Source organism: Pseudopipra pipra, chromosome 1, assembly GCF_036250125.1.
Source record: "Pseudopipra pipra isolate bDixPip1 chromosome 1, bDixPip1.hap1, whole genome shotgun sequence".
Classification (NCBI taxonomy): domain Eukaryota; kingdom Metazoa; phylum Chordata; class Aves; order Passeriformes; family Pipridae; genus Pseudopipra; species Pseudopipra pipra.
Window position 1 is genome coordinate 155,192,289 of NC_087549.1, and position 18,878 is coordinate 155,211,166.

General features: G+C 51.6%; 1 protein-coding gene across 10 annotated transcripts in view; it reads left to right on the top strand.

The window, feature by feature from the left end:
* MAP4 (microtubule associated protein 4) overlaps window positions 1–18,878 on the top strand; it is a 143,660-nt gene that overhangs the window by 29,082 nt on the left and 95,700 nt on the right. For 9 of the 10 annotated variants that reach the window (XM_064645771.1, XM_064645952.1, XM_064646103.1 and 6 more), the window contains exons 2-3: window positions 648–699; window positions 17,789–18,046. In XM_064645771.1, the coding sequence (XP_064501841.1) occupies window positions 17,806–18,046 (241 nt within the window). In that variant the 5' untranslated portion in view covers window positions 648–699; window positions 17,789–17,805. Of the gene's footprint in view, window positions 1–647; window positions 700–3,382; window positions 3,486–17,788; window positions 18,047–18,878 lie in introns of all 10 variants that reach the window. The other variant, XM_064645858.1, reaches the window with a different exon arrangement.

Below are 18,878 nucleotides of genomic sequence, written 5' to 3' on the forward strand. Positions count from 1 at the left end.
CCACACCCTCCCTGGGCAGCTGTTCCAGGCTCTCCACCCTCGTGGAGAGAAGTTCTGCCTCGGGTTGAGGTGGAACTTGCTGTGGTTTGGTTTGTGGCCATGGCTCCTCGTCCTGTCCCTGGGCACCTGAGCAGAGTGTGGGACCATCCTGGCAGCCCTTGGGGAGATTTGTGTGGATTGATGGATCCCCTCTCACCTTCTCTCCTCCAGACTGACCAGGCCCAGCTCCTGCAGTCTCTGCTCATCAGGGGGATGCTCCAGACCCCAGATCATGTCTGTGGCCCTCCTGGACTCTCTCCAGTAGCATCTTGTCTTTCTTGATCTGTGGAGCCCAGAACTGAACCCAGCACTCCAGAAGTGCCTCCCCAGGACAGCAGAGGGGCAGGATCCCCTCCCTGACCTGCTGGCCACACCCTTCCCAACGCCCCCCAGGATCCCACTGGCCTCCTGATCCCAGCAATAGCCAGGTCATGTTCTTGCTGAGGAGAGAGCACTCAGGAAAGCTGCCTGGATCACTGGAGGGGGCCTGCAGCAAAATTCCCCAAGTTCCAGTTGCTCAGATTTAACACAACTCATTTCCCAGCCATCCCCAGTGAACTCCTTTCCCAGACTCCACAGTCACATCCCTTCTGCCTTGTGTTTTGCAGATAAGCAGTTTCTGAGGACTGAAGGACCTGCAAAGGGACACCTGCTTTTGAGGTAGGAACTGTTTTTCTAATGACCCAATGCTAAATCCTTAATTAAAGAGCAAAGGTTTGATACAGCTGGGAATGAATGACCATCCAGGGATCTGAACTGGCAGTTCTGGGAACTTCTGTGGAGCAAACATGTCTGGAATGCACTCACCTTTCCATTCTAACATTCCCCTGTTTCTGTTTGGGATAACAGGGCTGGTGTGAGACTTGGGGATTGTCCTTTCTGGCCACTTGGACCTTCTTTTCTTGCCTTTTCTACTGCAAAGGGCACACATTTAGCTTGGTCACTCAAATCTTCTTTTTATCAGAGTAAGAGGACTACAAAAGATTAAAATGGGTAAACGAGGCTAAGAAAAACAAGTCTGATTTGATTTGTTAGGAATTGGGAGCAGCGGATCATCCACGTTTCTGATCCTCACTGTCCTTTGGGGGAGGCTCCAGAAAGCTCCACTTCCACTGGAGTCTGCAGCCAGGGGATGTTTGGGGTGCTGGTGTTCATGTGACATGTTTTGGTGAAGGAACTACAATTTATTCGTGATATTTGTGTGGCCTGAGAGACCCGGGATCTTCTGCAGTGCAGTTTAACTGAGATTGTTCTCAAGTGCTGTGTGTGTTTGACTCCTGAGAGGAATATCAGCCATTTTCTCCACTGTTTGACCCTTTCTTTTGCCTTTTCCCTGACAAAGTGGGCTGAGTTCAGAGTGCTGGTGCCATGCTGTGGGTTTGGCTGTGAGGAATGCCAGGGAGTCACACAGGTGCAGTTCATAACACCTTGTTCTTGCATCACCAGCTGTCTCTGCTGGCATTTGGGGGCACTGCCTGGAGGTGACAGCAGCCTCACATGTCTCCTAAAACTTAGAACAAGGAAAAAAAGGGCATCTGAGGAACAGTTTTGTCTCCTTAAGTGGCAGGTGCAGAGAGGACACTGTGGGTGCAAAGTCCCTTATTTTCAGTGGGGTTCACACTCCTGCGTGTCCCCGTTCACGGTGTGACTGGAAGATGCTCCTGTGTGTCCGTTCCTGGTGTGACTGGAGGAGGCTCCTGTGTGTCCCTGTTCCTGGTGTGACTGGAGGAGACTCCTGTTGATGCTGTGACAGGGCCCAGGCCCAGCTGGGGCAGCCCCAGCACCGTTTTTGGCAGCCCCAGCACATCCCCACCTGAAGTGGTGCTGTAGAAGCCACGTGAACAGCAGCCCAGCGAGGTGGCTGATCTCCCTGGGGTGGGATGGAGGGGGGGCACGTGCCCAGAGTGCCCTGCATGCCTTTCCCCGTGGCCTCAGTGAACCTGAGGAGGTCATGGGAGGTGTGTGTCACCTCCTCCTGCAGGGAGGGAGCGTGAGGGGACAGGGAGGTGGCGTAGGAATGTGAGAGCAGAGCGCTGTGTTTTCCTTCCTTCACCTTCCAGTCTGGAGTGCTTTTTATTTTTTCTCCTTTCTACTTCACTGAGCTTGGACCAACTGGTCTGAATGTCTGCCAGACTCCTTGGATGTCTGGACTCACTCTCAGACCTCACTCAGGCACAGAATATCTCCAGCTGGAAGGGACTCAGGGATCATGGAGTCCAACTCCCTGCTCCTTGCAGGACCACCTAAAAATAATGGTATGACAAAGAGTGTTGTCCAGGCACCCCTTGAGCTGTGCCAGGTGATGTTGTTACCTCCCAGCTTGGGGGTTTGCTGCTGTGATTTTCCTCCTTCCTTCCTCTGTTGTCCAAAAATGGGAGTTGCAGTGTGAGCTGCCTCCCGGAGTCCCAGGGATCCATGTGCCTCTCCACACTTGTTGTTCGTGGTTTCAGGACATGGAAACCAAACAGGTGCTTCCCAAAGACTCTATTCAGCAGCTAAAAGTGCTTCCTGAAGTAATTTATCCTGGAACATTTAATCCCCACTCATTGACTGCTCAGATGAATAAAGGCAACTTCCTCCCAGCGTCCCCTGGAGAAGCTGGGAGAGAGGCAGGAAGGAGGAGGTGTTTGTGGGAGTTGGGCACTGCCTGGTTTTTGGATGACCTGGTTGAGGAGTGTCCTGACTGTGGCCTTCCAGGAACCTGAAGGAGCCCCCAGGAAAGATGGGAGAGAGACTTTGGACAAGGGATGGAGGGACAGGACCAGGGGGAATGGCTTCCCACTGCCAGAGGGCAGGGTCAGATGGGATACTGGGAAGGAATTCCTGGTTGTGAGGGTGGGGAGGGGCTGGAATGGATTTCCCAGAGAAGCTGTGGCTGCCCCTGGATCCCTGGAAGTGTCCAAGGCCAGGTTGGAGCAACCTGGGCTGGTGGAAGGTGTCCCTGCCCACGGCAGGGGGTGACACTGGATGGGCTCTAAAGTCCCTTCCACCCAAACCATTCTGGTATTTGAGGATTCTGCTTTACTGTGAATGGTTTTACTTCCTCAAAGCAATGTGGGAAGAACCGTAAATTAAAATAAAAAGAGGTGTTTTTTTCCCAGTACTACACTGAATAGCCATTTACCTGGTCCCTCCTCCCCCCCTTTTTGGAAGGGAGCTGCCTGTGTCCCAGGGCACAGCAGTGGGACCCTGAGTGCTGCAGCCCTGCCTGTGATAAGACAGTGAATCATTCCCTGAAGGAGCTGTGCCCGATAACACCGAGGGGGCACCTGGAATTTCTTCTATTGCTCTTCCTTTCCTGAAATCTCAGCTTTTGTTTTCTCACCCCTGCCTTGTTTTTCAGCCACCCTCGAGTGTGTTTGTTATCAAGAGCACGGAAATGTAAATACAATGGTGGCTGAGCAACTACTCCCTTCCTCCTCCTCTGGCTTCCTGCACTCGGGAAGGTGGGAACTATTCTGCATTTATTCCTGTCAGAAATGGCTGTTCTTCCCCCTGCTGCCACCCCATCAGATTCCAGACCCTAGAGGGTCAGGGCAAAGAGAGGTTCCTTGGGAGGGAATTAACCTCCTGCTGCAGCTCCTCCTCCCAGTGTCCTCCCATCCTCCTGCCTGACAGGACATCCCACTGTTTAACCAGATAAGGCACCATTCTAGTTGAACTAAGCCTGCATTCTTCTCCTTGCAATATTTGAGCATATTTTTTGAAGAAGAACTAAAAGAGTTGAAGCAGTGCCTTCTCTGACTCGAGAGCATTTCTCCCAGACCTCAAATTTTCAGTTACTTTTGAGAGTTGTTGCCTAAATGTGGTTCTTCTGCTCCTTGTAGTTGGGTCACAAGTAGCTGCTGATGATTGATTTCTGTGTCAGGCAGGGACTTTGTCATTAAAATTGGGTTAAGATAAGGGAAAGGCTCAAATGTAGAATTTGTTCTTTCGACTTAAGAGTTGGACTTGTGGTTCCCTTCCAGCTCAGAATATTCTGTGACTGTCTCAGGAGGAGCTGGGTGAGAGCATCAGGCTGCCCTCACACTGGGCCTGTCATCTGCTTTTTTTAGTGGGTTTGTCATGAGCTTTGTGTGGCAGGAACAGCTTCCTGGGAGGGTTATTTATCTCCAGTTCCCCAGCCCTTCCTTGCCCAACCTGCCCCGGTAAATGCCATTAATGTGTTTGTGCTGCACTAGTAGGGCTGGGGAGTTCTGGGATGCTCTTCTGGCCCTGGGCCAGCTGTGGGGCTGAACTGAGCTCAGGAAAAATCCCCGGGATCCTCTCTAAGAACAACCATCACGTGAGGGCAGGAGTGTTCCCCTGCTTGGAGGGAATTAAGATGCCATGTGGGGAAGGAAGAACAGCAGCAGCTTAAGGGCTGGGCTGGCATCCCTCTGCTGAAGGGATAAGCTGCAGGGCCAGAGGAGGCAGGAGGGTCTGGCTGGAACCTTTAGCTTTCCTTGCTGCCCAGGATGACACAGGGCTTTCAGAATACACTGGTTTCTAACTTAGAATCTGATCAATGCCATGTGAAGGAGAGGGGAATGGACTTGCTGAGCTCCTGGTCTAGTAGAGTTCCCTGCTGGGCCTTGGCCTGCAGATTAAATGCTGATTAATGTGCTATTGAACTCATTTCTGAGCGCTTTGCTGTAGCTGTATTTTTAATTTTACCCCCCTTGGCAGCATGGGAGGTGCTGGGACTCCTGTAGGGGTCTGGTGATGCTGCTGGAAAGGGGCTGCACGAGGGTCATGTTGTGGCACAGGCAGGGATGGATCCTGAGCTTGTGTCTTCCCAGTAACTCCCTCTCCGAGGGAGAAGGGCTCTCTCCATTAGCACTGGTGATGGAGCTGGGAACGTGCCCCGTGTTCCCCCTGAACAGCCAGTGTTCCCCCTCTGGGAGGCTTGGGATGTCTCACTGGACCTTTCCCCACCTCTCATCCCATTCTGAAGCTGAATTATCCTTCCACCTGCCTTTGGGAGCTGTTCCATTAGCACCAGCAGTGCCTCCTTCCCCTGGATCACAGGCAGGCAGAATTCCCAGCTTTCCAGCAAATCCTTCCATGTGCTGTTGTACCCAAAGGCTTCAGCTCTGCTTGCAGAGGTGCCCAAGCATGCTCAGTTTTCAAAGCTAAAGACTTCTGCCTTCATTTAAAAGGATTTCTGAGGTTTTTCTTTCTCCCTTGTGCACAACTGTCCCTGCTGAGGAGTAATTCCCAGTGACAGGGAGTTTGTTAAATCTCCGTTATATTTGTTGTGGAGTTGCCCCGAGATGAACAAAATCCATACACTGAGTTAAAAGATGGTGCAGAGCCCCCTCCTGAGTGTGTTCTGGTGACACAGCAGTGTGTGAGGGCAGGTTTGGATGTTCCAAAGCTGCTCTCAAACAGGGTAGGGAGCAGGGTAAGGAGCAGGCTCCACAGCTCGGAGGTGTGCTCTGCTCCCACCCCAGATGTGCTCAGGGACTTGAATTCCCCATGGATTTCAGGGAAACACGGGGCTGAGTTCTGTTCCTGGCCTGCAGGTGTGACCCACGTGGAGCAGGCTGAGCTGCCTGTGGGTGCTGAGTGGGCCTGTTCCCCCTGAACCAGCTTGCCTGGTGGTCCTGGAGTTCTGCTCCGGCAGGAATGTGGGCCGGGCACTCACAGAGCAGCTGCTTCTCCTTGTGGAACCTCTGCTGCCACAAGGCTTTGCTGTGGTTCCCAAGTGGCAACCCCCGACCTCTGCACCAGTTCAGTGTGTCTCTGTTCCACTTCCAGGTTCCTTTTGGGGCATCTCTGGAGCTCACCCCGAGGGGAGGGCACGAGGCAGCTGCTGAGTCCACAAACTCACTCACCCGCTGTAGCCAAGATCCTGCAGGATTTGCAAATGGCCAAAACTCATTTCTTAGCATAGAAGTGGTTTGTTTCATTCTCCCAAAGCATTTTGACCTTCCACTAGTGTTGGAAAGCTTTAAAGTATTGTTTTCTCTTTACAAATCTGCTTGGAAAAGCATTGCCAGCTTTGCTGTTCCACTCCTCTGGCTCCAAAACATCAAGTGATGCTGAGTTGTCATGGATGAAAATAGTTCTCCAGTCAGGTTTCTCATTTGGAAGCTTCCAGTCCTGTGTCCTGATGGGCAGGTTCTTGTGCTCTGTAATTACATTGTCAGGAGAAGGGCTTATTTTAATTAACAGTAAAGTAGCTGCTCTAATGCAGTCACTGACACAACTGGAATTATTCTGTGCAGGGAAGGGAGTGGAGCCTGTTGGAAATGGAGTTGCTGGGAGTTGATGGTGTGTCCTGGTTGCCAAATGAGCTCCTTCTGATTTCATGGCTGTGCTGCTGTAGCTGCTGCTCTCCATGGCCTGGGATGTTCCCTGCTCCTTGCTCAAAGTTCATCTTGTTTTTTGACACTGGCAAACTTGTTGATTTTAGGGCACTTCTCTAGGGAGTCAGTTTGCCTGTCAGAACACCTCCAAGGGTGGGACTCCAAACCTCCCTGGGCAGCCCCTTCCAGTGCCTGACCACCCTTTCCAGGGAGAAATTCCTGCTGATGTCCAACCTGAGCCTCCCCTGGCACAGCCTGAGGCCGTTCCCTCTCCTCCTGTCCCTTGTTCCCTGGGAGCAGAGCCCGACCCCCCCTGGCTCCCCTGGCATCCCCCTGAGCCTCCTTTTCTCCAGGCTGAGCCCCCCCAGCTCCCTCAGCCCCTCCTGCTGCTCCAGCCCCTTCCCAGCTCCCTTCCCTTCCCTGCACACACTCATGTCTTACCATGAGGGGCCTCTTTTCCAACCCGTTTCCACGAGCTTGGATTGTTTCTGCTGTTCCACAGAAAGTGTAACTTGGAATTTTCAAGGCTTAATCCAATGAATGTCTTGATGAGGTACAATATGGATGTAAGACATTAAATGCTAATTAATAGCTGCTTATTTTACTCTTCAGTGAGAGCTTTCTTGCTTAACTTAATTTCCAAATTTGTCCTCTCTGGTCTTACTTTCCCTCCCGCGCTCTCAGGTGTCTATATATACATATTTATATATTATTTTATATACATAAGGCAATGCTGTGAGTTCATGAAGGCATTGAGGGCCTGCACAGTGGTATTAAAGCTATAATTAAGCTGGACTAAACCTCTGAATTGTTTTCCCCACAGCATGCCTTGAACTCATCCTCATCTCTAGGTTTGTCATTCCAATCTTTGTGCTGTACAGTTTTCACCACACCTTAGAAATTCAAGCCCAAATTCTCACACAAGCACAAAATCCATTATTCTGGGAGCCACATACATGAGACAAACACGGAGTGGGATGAACTTAGAGGGGCTGACACAAGGATTGTTTGGCTGAGGGGAACTTTGGTAGTGAAACTTCTCCCTCTCTGTGCACTCTTGGTGAAACTTCTCCCTCTCTGTGCACTCTTGGTGAAACTTCTCCCTCTCTGTGCACTCTTGGTGAAATTTCTCCCTCTCTGTGCACTGTTGGTGGAACTTCTCCCTCTCTGTGCACTGTTGGTGGAACTTCTCCCTCTCTGTGCACTGTTGGTGAAACTTCTCCCTCTCTGTGCACTGTTGGTGGAACTTCTCCCTCTCTGTGCACTCAGCTGCCGTTACCAGCCCCTGGCAGGGAGAGGATCTTGCAGGAGGAACAACGGGGAGGTACAAAATAAAGATAATTGTTGAGTGACCCACTCTATGAGCCCTGGGCCATCCTTGCCTTGGTTCCCAGAGAAGGAGCTCTCTGAACAGGGCCAGAAGGCCTTCACTTTGTGGGTTATCCTCTGGGGGAGGTGGGAGCCTCTCTGCTCTCTCTGGGCTATTAAAGGAAAGCAGCTGACGGAGCAGCTGGGCCGGGTTGTGGCTCAGCCTCAACGTCCCCCGTAGAAAGTGCTCTGCAAACAGCCTGGCTTTCCCTACCCTGCCCCCACTTTGGCTTCCCCTCTGCCAAGAGAAAAGAGGAGACTCTTCCCCCCCATGATTAATGAAACTCTCCTTATTTGGTGCTGCCTCTCCCGGGAAGCGGCGGCGCACAAAATCCCGTCCCCAAAACCAGCAAGCCAGCTTTGCCCTGGGGAGCTGGGAGTTCTAAAGCTGTTAAGGAATAGGTCATTTTGGGGCTAAAACTTCCAGGTCTGTACAGAAGGTGGGCAAGACCCCTCTGTTTTCCTTAGATAAGCATTTATGATTTTTGGAGTCTTTTTTTTAGGTCTCTTATTTCGATACTTGTAGGACCGGGCAGAGCTCGGCCCTTGAAAGCCCCTCACAGTTATTATCTATGAACTCATCTTCCATGTGGCTTTTTTGAAGGCCAGCCAAGACTATTAATCCCCACCTTCTAGAGTCCCTAATCCCTGCTTGGGGCTTAGAGGAAAGTTATTCTTGTCCTCCCAGCGAAGCCGCTCTGGCAGAGCATCTCCTGCTGTAACTCAAGGCAAGTTTATTAATGTGCCTTTTTATCAGCTTGGAAAAGGTACAAGTCCAGCTGGAGCAGTCCAAGTGGGACAGTCTTACCCCATCCTGCTGAGTGGTTCATGGCAGGGAGGTTGCCCAAAGGGAGGGAATCATGCAGGAGGTTGGTGTGCTCTTATCTCAGGTGTAATTAACAGCAGGAAAACGCTCTTTGCAGGCACAGAGAGGTGCCACGGGGTTTTTTTGGGAATGGGTGCAGCTGAAGTGAAGTCAGGGTTGGAAATGGGCTGCTGGGTGATTTTTTGGAGCTGTATCTCTCTTCCTCCTCTCAGCCTGACACTCCTAAATCCTCCTGGCTCTGGTTTTTGTCCAGTCGTGGCTCTGCTGGCGTCAGTCCCTCTTCCTACACGAGCCTCCCCCTTCCCAGCACCCTTCCTTACTCCAAGACTTCGCTTTGGATCCAAGTGTGCTTCTCCAGACACTCCAGACTGGTTCAGATGGGCTTCCTTCCATTTGCTGTCCTTCTTAGGGTTTGGCCAGGAGGGAGGTCTGGACAGTTGGTGATCACTCCCTCTGGTCACTTTGGTGGCGTTGGGAGCTCTGACTGATCACTCTTGTGTCACGTGAAGTGCTGCAGGAGGTGGCTCAGAGCTCTGTCACGGGGGGCTGTGCTGCCTCTCCGGTGCTGCATTCCACAGGGGAGAATTGCAAAATTCCCTCCAGGCTCTTGGAGCAGCTCTCTGCTCTTGGAGCAGAGCAATTGCAGCGCAATTCCCGGGAATGCGGGAGAGCGACTCCCTTGGGTGTCTGGGGTTCTGGGTCTCCCAGTTCCAGGACCAGATTTGGCTCTTCAGAGCCTGGGGGCGGGAGGAGTTGCTGCCTTGGCTTTGCTGTGCTCTGATAAAGCAGGCACGAGTTCCCTGCAGCCCCTCTGGAGCCCTCGGGTGTCCTCACGGCCCTGAACGGAGCAGACAAGTTCTACAGAACTCAAGTCCTCACCCTGAGCAGAGAAGACCCTGAAATAAGGCCAGAAATTTTAGTATGAGTGGATGTCCACATCTAGAAAGAGCAGGGAGAAACTGCTGGCCTGACATTTAGGAGTTGGGCTTTGGAGGTGACTTCAAGTAGGAGCTCCACGCGTGGGGAGAGGAGGTTGTGCCGCAGCTTCCCCCGGCTGCCGGGGGGTTTCTGCCCTGTTGTCCTTGTGGCCTTTGTCATCCCGTGAGGTGTGAGCTCCCCAAGTGATGGGTGGCTGCTGGAAGGCAGGAAGAAAACAGAAGTTATTCCAAGTCTCCAGAAATCAAGAGAACCTTTGTGACGTTCCTGGCGAGTTGGGAGTTCTGGGAGACTTTGTGCTGCCTCCCTGTGCTGATTCACGTGGCGTGTGAATAACTGAGGATGGGGAGAGCACGGCTCGTTGGCTTTGGCAGGGCTTTCTTAAGGGAAGTCGAGTCGATGAAAATTGTTTCTGCTTATGGGGCAGAAATCTTCATTAAGGACTCGAGCACAGTGAGTTGGGTTTATTTGCAGTGCCAATAACAGCAAAATAATACTTGAAACAGGGGGGAAATGGCTCGTGCCCTGACTGATGAAACTTTACAACTCATGGACACTCTGGAAAAATGGAATAAACCCCGGAATTCTGTGGGCTCTTATAAGACATCATGAAATCAAACAAACTGCACTTTAAGCCATTTGAAGTTCTGAAGTTGTAACTTAGGAAAGGGGCAGGTTTGGCATCCACAAAACAATGGCCTTGGTCAGCCAGAGCTTGGTTTGGTCAGGTGACTTTCCCTCAGATTTGGCCTCCCTGTGGCCATTCCTGTCCTGCTCTGACAGTTGCTCTTTGTTTGTTGGGAATCTGACCATTCCCATGGCAGTGGGTTCAGTCACCCAACCCGAGCATCTCTTGCAGAGCCTCAGATGTTCCCCCCTCTAGTGCAGGTCCCAGCTGGGGCTGGAGCTGCTGCCCAGCTTGTCTCCTGGCCACTGCCTGGAGGAGTTTGTGATCCCATCTGGAACACAGCTGTGCTGCTTTCCTTTGTGCCTGTGAGTGGGTCAATGTGCAGCTCCCACTTCTCCCAGTGGGAAGGTGACCAGCAGCTGTGCTGTGGTCCAGCTCCTGCCCAGCCCTCTGGGACTCCTGTATCCACTGCCACTCATCCCCTTCTAATTCCATAAGCTGGTTTCTTTCCCAGCACAGGCTTTTTCCCTATCCAAAGTGCACACCTGCTGCTGTTCCCCCCAGATTCTCCCGACTCCAGTGGGTTTGCTCATGTTCATCCCTGCACACAGGTTTGCTCCTCTCCCAAGTGGGAGACCTGGAGCACTCGTTCCTTGTCCTGCTTGGATCTGCCTCGTGTGCAGGTTCAGCTGCCCACAGCTGGACAGGCCATGGAGAGCTGGGGAGTCTCCAGGAGTGTTTTGGTGTCTGGGCAGCATCACTCAAAGCTGGTCTGACCTGGGTTTGGGGTGTAGCTTGTTGAAAGCTCAAGTGGGAAGAGCCATCGGGGTCAAAAGCTGAGGGAAATGTTGTTGGTGACCTGAGAAATGGAAGCTGGGAGGTGTCAGACATGGAAGAGGAAATGACAGTTGTGAGGAAGCAATAGTGGCTGAAGCTCTGCCTTGGTTTTGAAATCCTGGGTTCAACAGGCTGAGTTCAACTTCATTAAACCATCGGGAGGGAGAAGTTCAAACATTGTGTTTGGTGTTTATGGCTGCAAAGGGATTGTGGAAGTGACCCGAGGTTTGCATCAAACCTTTGGAGTATTTCAGGGTTGGAATCCCTGAATCCTGGAATGGTCTGGGTTGGAGGGACCTTAGGAATCTGGGCAACCTGTGCCAGGGCCTCCCCACCCTCCCAGGGAAGGACTTCTGCCAAATCTGCCTCCTCTGCACCCAAATCTGCCTCCCCTGTTCCCACCACATCTCTTGTCCCTCACACAGGAGGGCAGGAATTGCTTAATCCATATAAATAATGGCTGGAAACTCTCTTGCTGGATTTGTGGATTGAAGGAGAACGTGGCTGTTTGTGACACGACTCCTCCTGAAATCCTGGTTTGCTGAAAGCCCAAACAAGCATTAGAAATTAATAATATTTGATGTGCTGCTTTTCATAAGCGGAGCTGGAAACTCTTCTCTGCTGTCCCAGGAGCTCCGAGGGAGCTGCTGGCTGCACTTTGGTTTAAACAGTGCCCCAGAGTTGGAATTTGATGCTAGATTTTCCTATGGAAATGTCCATAATCTTCTAATTAACTTGTGGTTCAATGATGTGGTGTCAGGTACTTGGGCTGGTCCCGCAGGTGTTGAGCATCTGGCCTGGATTCCTCTCTGTCAGTGGGGAGGTACCTGCACATCATGGCATCTTTGGGAGCCAATTCCTGAATATAATCCTGGAATTCAGGACATTTGGAGTCTGGTTTTTCTAGCAGTTGAGTTGAACACGAATTTAAATGTCGTTGGAAAGATTTTATTAGCGATCTCTTGACCTCCATCTCTTTGCCTCTGAGAAGCTTCTGGTGGTTTGAGGGATCTCCTGTGACTCCAAACAGCTGCAGGAGCAAAGCAGAACTCTTGCTGTGTTTGACTTTAGAAAAAAAATAAATGAATGAATCCCAGTGTTTTAGAGTGTGCCCAAAAAATGATCAAAAATGAAATCGGGTCACAGATTTGTTGTGGAACGTGAGGAACGTCGCTGGTCACTGTGTCCTCTCCTGAAGGGCGGCTGCAGGAACCCTTTCCATGGATTCCAGGGCTCTGGAAGGAGGATGACACAGCAGATCTCTGCTCTCCTGTTCCCTTGGCTAAGAAAAGCAGCCTGACTTAGCCCAGAGAAATGGGAATTATGGCCCAGCCGGCCCCGCTCCCGCAGCAGGGATTCTGTTCTGGGTGGAGGGAGCAGCTAATTTTACAGGAGCAGGTGGATCTCACGGGGGAATGGACGTGCTGCTCGTGGATGTGGGACTCAGAGTCTCCTCTGAACCGACAGAAGTGGGGAAAGGTGGCTTTGTTGTTCCCCTGGGTGTGATTCTCTCAGCCCTTTGGCACGAGGGTGGCTCAGGGAGCGAGTGCAGCTCGTTTGGAGCAGGGCAGAGCTGTGCATTCCCCATGGGATCCGGGCAGCCTGGCAGGGCTGAAGTGCTGTGTCACTGTCACTGCAGGGCTGGCACACTCTGCCTTGTGTAACTGGGACCTGTGTGGGCTCCTCTGGGAAGAACCGTCCTTCCCTCGGCCAGAATTCCCAGGGAATTAAGTCAGTGTCTCACACCCAGCACGGTTCTGTTTAAACACTTCACAGGTTTTCAAGTGCTGGGTTTTTTTGGGCACCCCCTGCCCACTCTCCCCTTTCTCCGTCTCCAGACACCAAATCTGGGTCAGGCTGCTCATAACTCTGAATTCCAAGGCTGTGCGTGCCCAGGGGCAGGAACACAACAGCACAGTCATGGAAGCTGCAGGATGGAAACACAGAGCTCAGGAAGCAAATCCCACTGTTCCCTGGATGGGAGGCTGGAGGCAGTGGCTCATGGAAGTTGATTCATCTCCGCTTCCAGAGGGAGGCTGGGCGAGAGGATGGTTCTGGAAGTTGTTCCACTGGGTCACTTAGAGTAAAACTTGGGCAAGGAGTTCTTGGCAGTTTGAGAAGTTCACAGCCCATCCCTGGAAGTGTCCAAGGCCGGGTTGAACGGGGCTTGGAGCAGCCTGGGAGAGAGGAAGGTGTCCCTGCCCATGGCAGGCGTGGGACCCTTAAAGCTCATCCAGTGCCACCCCCTGCCCTGGGCAGGGACACCTTCCTCTCTCCCAGGTTGCTCCAACCAGGCCTTGGACAACTTCCAGGGATGGGGCAGCCACAGCTGAAACCTAGTGAATAGTAGGAGCTCTTTGGAACAAACCTCCAGGATAGGGGGGTCTGTGATGTGGGTGAGAGATTAAAATAACTCTGCTGAACCTTCCAGAGGAGCTGCCAGGAAGATGGGTTTTATTTTTCCCAACAAACAGGTTCCTCACTGCGTGCACAAGGATTCTGAGCATGGAAAGGAACAGATGGGGCAAACCCTGAGTGTGACAGATCAGCTGTGCCTGGAACACCGAGGGATCTAAACAACCCTTTTAGAGAAAAATAATGTGGGAATTAAAGGAACACGACTGATTTGCTGTGGGATGGTTTGAAGATCTCCTGGGGTGTCCAGCTCCAGGAAAACCCTTTTCCTTGGCTGTAGTGCAGCTGTGGGATTGGTGAGGCCGTGGTCTGCTCCTTCCACACCTTCCTGGGAGCAAACTGCTCACCTTGGTGAGTCCCCCAGGGATGCAAACCTGGAGCCAGGCAGGCTGCTGTCACCCCATGGCTGCTGCCTCTGCTGTTTAACCAACACAAGGACCTTGGCAGCTCTTTCTCAGCTGAAGGATTGTTTGGAATCATGGAATCCCAGGATCACTGAGGCTGGAAAAGCCCTCCCAGCCCATGGATCCCCCCTGTGCCCCATCCCCACCTTGTCCCCAGCCCAGAGCACTGAGTGCCACGGCCAGGCCTTCCTGGGACACCTCCAGGGCTGGGCACTCCAAACCTCCCTGGGCAGCCCCTGCCAAGGCCTCACCACCCTTTCCAGCAACAAATTTAGTGCATTTGTAAGCCTCTGCCTTCCCAAACCTCAGTCATTGCTCAGTTTTGCCCTTTCATCCTAAAGGTTTGTGTCAGAATCCATCCTCCCTGGGCTCTGGGGATGTCTGATTCCATGGCTATGGAAGCAGTGGATTAAGGGCCATCTTGGTGATGATTCTTTGATGCTTCCTGGCTGACTCTGTTCCAGGAGAATGGAAGTGGTGTAGGAAGCATCTGTCTCCCTGAACTGCTCAACAAAGGAATGTTCTTTGGGATTTGCTTTCTACCCTTGGGCAGAATCTGTGCAATATATTCATTTTCCTCCTGTCTTTGTTAACTCTGCAGGCCCTGGGAATCTGGGAATTGGTGTAGTTTGGCTTCTCTAACAGCAGAGATGGAAAGGGGGAGATTCCCAGGGGTGTTCTGACCCCCCTGGGCTGTGGGGGATTCCTGCAGCCTCTGGGTGAGGGAGGTTTGTACCAGGTGCTTGTCTGAGACACCAGTTCCGTGTTTGCTACAAAAATGCAGATTGGCTTTTCTTAGTTACACTGATTTATTTTTATACATAGTTTCTGCATTCCCTATTTGGCTAAGTATGGACGAGGAAATGTCCTGCTGATAAGGCTGCATGACCTCATTATTATTTTTCCTCAGAAAGTAGATCACTTTAGTGTCCCAGTTCCCGTGTAGGTCTGGAATAGCAGCACTGTCAGTGCCATCAAACCCCTAAAATGCCATGTATTTTATGGCAGCAATTTCATCAAGTGCTGCCACAATAACGTGGACACAGAAACCCCCAAAATTTGGACCCAAAAAAGCATGATGTGAATGCATCATTTGCTTGTGGTGGAATATTCACGTGTTAGAGGATGGTCTGGGTGGGATTAGCCTGGATTTGGGTTTAAGAATTCCTGACTGCTTCCTGCTCCCATGGAGTAAGGGAAGCAGCTCCTGCTGCCCCCGGGGCTCTGGAGGCATTTACTGCATTAATTATAGTGCAGTTAATCATGGAATCATTAAGGTTGGCAAAGACCTCTGAGATCATCCAGTCCAACTGTTGTTTAGGGCTGGACAGAAAGTGCCTGGGTATCTCAGGACTGAATAATTTCTGGGCTGCCCAGTGAGTCAGGCAGGCTGGGTGAGGTGTGTTCACTGCAGCCTTTGCTGCTTTGTTCCCCAGGTTTTTGGGGTGTTCTGGATTTTCTGGCTGTGGTCTCGATTCCTGTGTTTTCCAGAAGCAGCCTGGGGCCGTGGGGCAGTGCTGGGGGACAGCTGGACTCAGTGATGAGAACTGGCCATTTCTGAGCCCCATTTCTGCCCTGGGAGAGCCTTTGCAATGCACAGATAAAACTCCTGGCAGTGGCTCCCCCGGCTGATGCTCCCTGCAGGGTGATGTGGCCAGCTGTGGGCACATCTGGCTGATGGTTTGTCTTGAAAACAGTCAAGAACTCCAAAAGAAACTTTTTTTTTTCATAAGGCTCCATCATTTAAGTGTAAACCCAGCATTTTTACCAACCATAATTCACTCAGCTGTGACCCTGCACAGGGGATTAAAAACTCCAAACCTTTCACCTCTGAAGAATTCCAAGTGGTGATTCAAGGCCTTTATCTAAACCAACAAAAAGTGCAGTTGCTGCCTGAAGTGTGATCTGGCTGCAAGTCTGACCTTTTATTGTTCACAGAATGAAAAAGGAGAGTTTTAACTGAATTAGTTTCCATAATATACTTGCCTGGAATTACAGAGACAGCACTGGCAGTGGGATCCCATTGTCCCTGAGGAATGTGAGTGCCCTGGAGGGGCTGGAGCTGTAGGTATGTGTTGTCTGTGTCCATGGCCCTGTACTGCTGACAAAGAATTTCCTGGAGTTCAAGGAGTAGGAGCCTTTGTTCCTGTGGAACAAGAGGGTCTGTGTTCTGCCACCCCATGGAAGTCAGTGACCCTGGGCTGCTGCACAGTGGCCACTTGGGTCACCCCTCATTAACCAACACACAAGTGCCCCTTGTGTTCCCTTGGGCTGTGGCTGTGCCTTGTCCTGGCTCCAGGGCTGTGTCCTCAGCTCCAGGTCCTCCTGAGGAGAGGCTGGAACCCCTCTGCTCTGGAGCCAGGCTGGGAGAGAAGAGAAGGCTCCAGGGAGAGCTGAGAGCCCCTGGCAGGGCCTAAAGGGGCTCCAGGAGAGCTGGAGAGGGACTGGGGACAAGGGATGGAGGGACAGGACACAGGGAATGGCTTCCCACTGCCAGAGGGCAGGGATAGATGGGATAGTGGGAAGGAATTCCTGGCTGGGAGGGTGGTGAGGCCCTGGCACAGGTTGCCCAGAGAAGCTGTGGCTGCCCCTGGATCCCTGGAAGTGTCCAAGGCCAGGTTGGAGCAACCTGGGCTAGTGGGAGGTGTCCCTGCCCGTTGCAGGGGTGGAACTGGGTGATCCTTAAGGTCCCTTCCCATACAAACCATTCTGGAATTCTGGTGTGGCTTGGTGGTTCTTGTCTCAGTATAGTGAGAATTGATTCTGAGATGCTGAATCACTTTCCCTGAGCTCCTTCATATCTTTCTTTTTTGTTGTTGGAACTCTAAACTTCACTTCCATGTTCTTGTTCCCTAATAATTCCCAAGCAGGCACTGCTGCATTGGCTCACTGGACTCCTAAGGGAGAGTCAGTCATTCCAGGGAGAGTCTCTGCACAGTTTGTGCATCAGTGAGAGCAGCAGCAAATCCCTTTGCACTTCCAGACCTCGACCAAAATCCAAGGAAGCTGAACTCCCCCAGTAGGAGCTGGAAAGGCACCAGTTTGGATACTCTTGACCCTTTCTGGTTTGGGGTTTTTCCAGTTTGCAGCAGACAGTTTCTGCAGATGGAGCTGTTGATCCCTTTGCTCTTCAGCAGCTCTGCCTGACTCTGCTCTGAGAGAACGTGGCAAAAAGGGCCTTTTCTCACTCCACAGTGGTGGCTTTGCTCCCTTAGACAGCTCCCCTTAAATTCCCAGCAGTTTTCGCTGGCTGTTCTTCCCAAGAATAACTTCAAAAGGACGAAACATGAAAAAAATAAGTGCTTGGTGCTGGGTGTGTGTTGTGCCAACCTGGAGGGTTGAGATGAGTCAGCTCAGGTGCATTTTCTGTTGGCTGCCAGGAATTAAATCGAATGCGGGGATGCAAATCAGGGAGGGAAAGGGTGATTATTTCCCCTTCATTTCCAAGTCATAGCTGTGGCTATAATGCCTACGTGTGCTCTTTGCTGTGTTTTTTCATGTAAACGTTATTAAAATGCCGCTTTCGAGCCCAAATCCCGGGGCTGGAGGGGGTTTGTTGGTATTAGCGAGGTTTGCTGAGGACATAAACATGCTGCAGGACCCTCTCAGGGGGATCAGAAGCCTCACTGCAGTATATATACATCAGGGATTATGGAAAATCCTAATCTCCATAGGGGAGGCTGGGTGGAGTCAGCCCCAGAACTAAATTCTCTTGCGTGTGTAATTAACTCTGAGCTCTGGGGCAGGGCACAGACCAAGGTCACACCAGGGTTATTCTGACCAGGTTGGATTTTCTAACAGTTTTTATTGAAGGTTACTCTGATGAAACCCCCCATGAAATGGAGCTAACCCCTGATTTGGGTGACCCAGCTGTTTCTGTGCCGGTGGGGGGGTTTATGAACATCTGGGAGTTATTGAGCACCAGAGCAAATGTTTGTCACCGTGTGAGGGCACAGCCTGGGCAGCACCAAGCGGGGTAACCATGAGAGGGCTCTCATTAAGGTGTTTGTTTCTCTTCCTCCCTCCCCACGTGCTTTTGCAGGTTGCAGAGGAGCTGCAATGGCTGAGCTGGAGCACAACCTCAGCCTGGCGGACGCTCTGACGGAGCCGCCCCACGAGATCGAGGAGGAGGTGAAAAGGGACTTCATTGCCACGCTGGAGGCAGAGAAATTCGATGATGTGGTTGGAGAGACGGTGGATAAAACAGACTATGTGCCACTGCTGGATGACGAGGACGAGGCAAAGCCTGGGAGCCAGGAGCCCAGGGGCAAAGCCCACCCCGATGGAATCCAGGTGGAACGTAAGTGCCCGAAGCAGCAGAGCAGAACCCAGAGCAGAACCCGTCAGGGAACACTCCTGCTGGCTGGGACAGTGCTGGGACAGTGCTGGGACAGTGCTGGGACTGTGCTGGGACAGGCCTTTGTCTCTTGCTGGGTTTGCTCAGAACAGCTCACTTGAAAAGCAGAGGTTGAGATCAAATCCTGTTTGTCCCTTCTCTGCTCTTCAGTCCTTCAGCCCCTAAAATAAGCTCTCGTTGCTGGGCCACAGGAGATGCTGGCATAAAACATCATGTAAATATTATCAAATATTGTTAAAATATTAATCTTTGGGGGTTGGGTTGTCTTGGGGTTCTCAGACAAAGCACTGTCCAAATGTTGTGCTCTGCAAACACCATTTCCCAAACTGTGAGAGCTGTGCAAGGTGCCACAGCTCTGGGTGGTGGTGGCAAATCCAGGGGGCAAAGGTGGATGTGGAGCTGCTGCTCTTCATCACCCCTTTGGGAGCTTCACACCCAAATGTTTGACAGCCAAGTCCCATGTTTCTGATCCAAGGGTTTATTTATTTGGATTTCTTGCTGCCTCTGTGTGCTGGTTATGTGCATTTATAGTAAAACATGGTGCTGTCTTTGCTGGTTGTGAACCTTTTCCAGCTCAGCTGATGTTTAGAATCACAGGATCATTAAGGTTGGAAAAGACCTTTAAGAGCATCAAGTCCAACCATTCCCCATGTCCTGTACTGGAGCCCCCAAACCTGCCCCAGGACTCGAGGTGGTGCCTCACCCACCTCTCAGTGTTAAGAGCTTTATAAGAAACTCCTTAGGAAAAGGAGAGTTTTAAACAGAGATTTGCTTC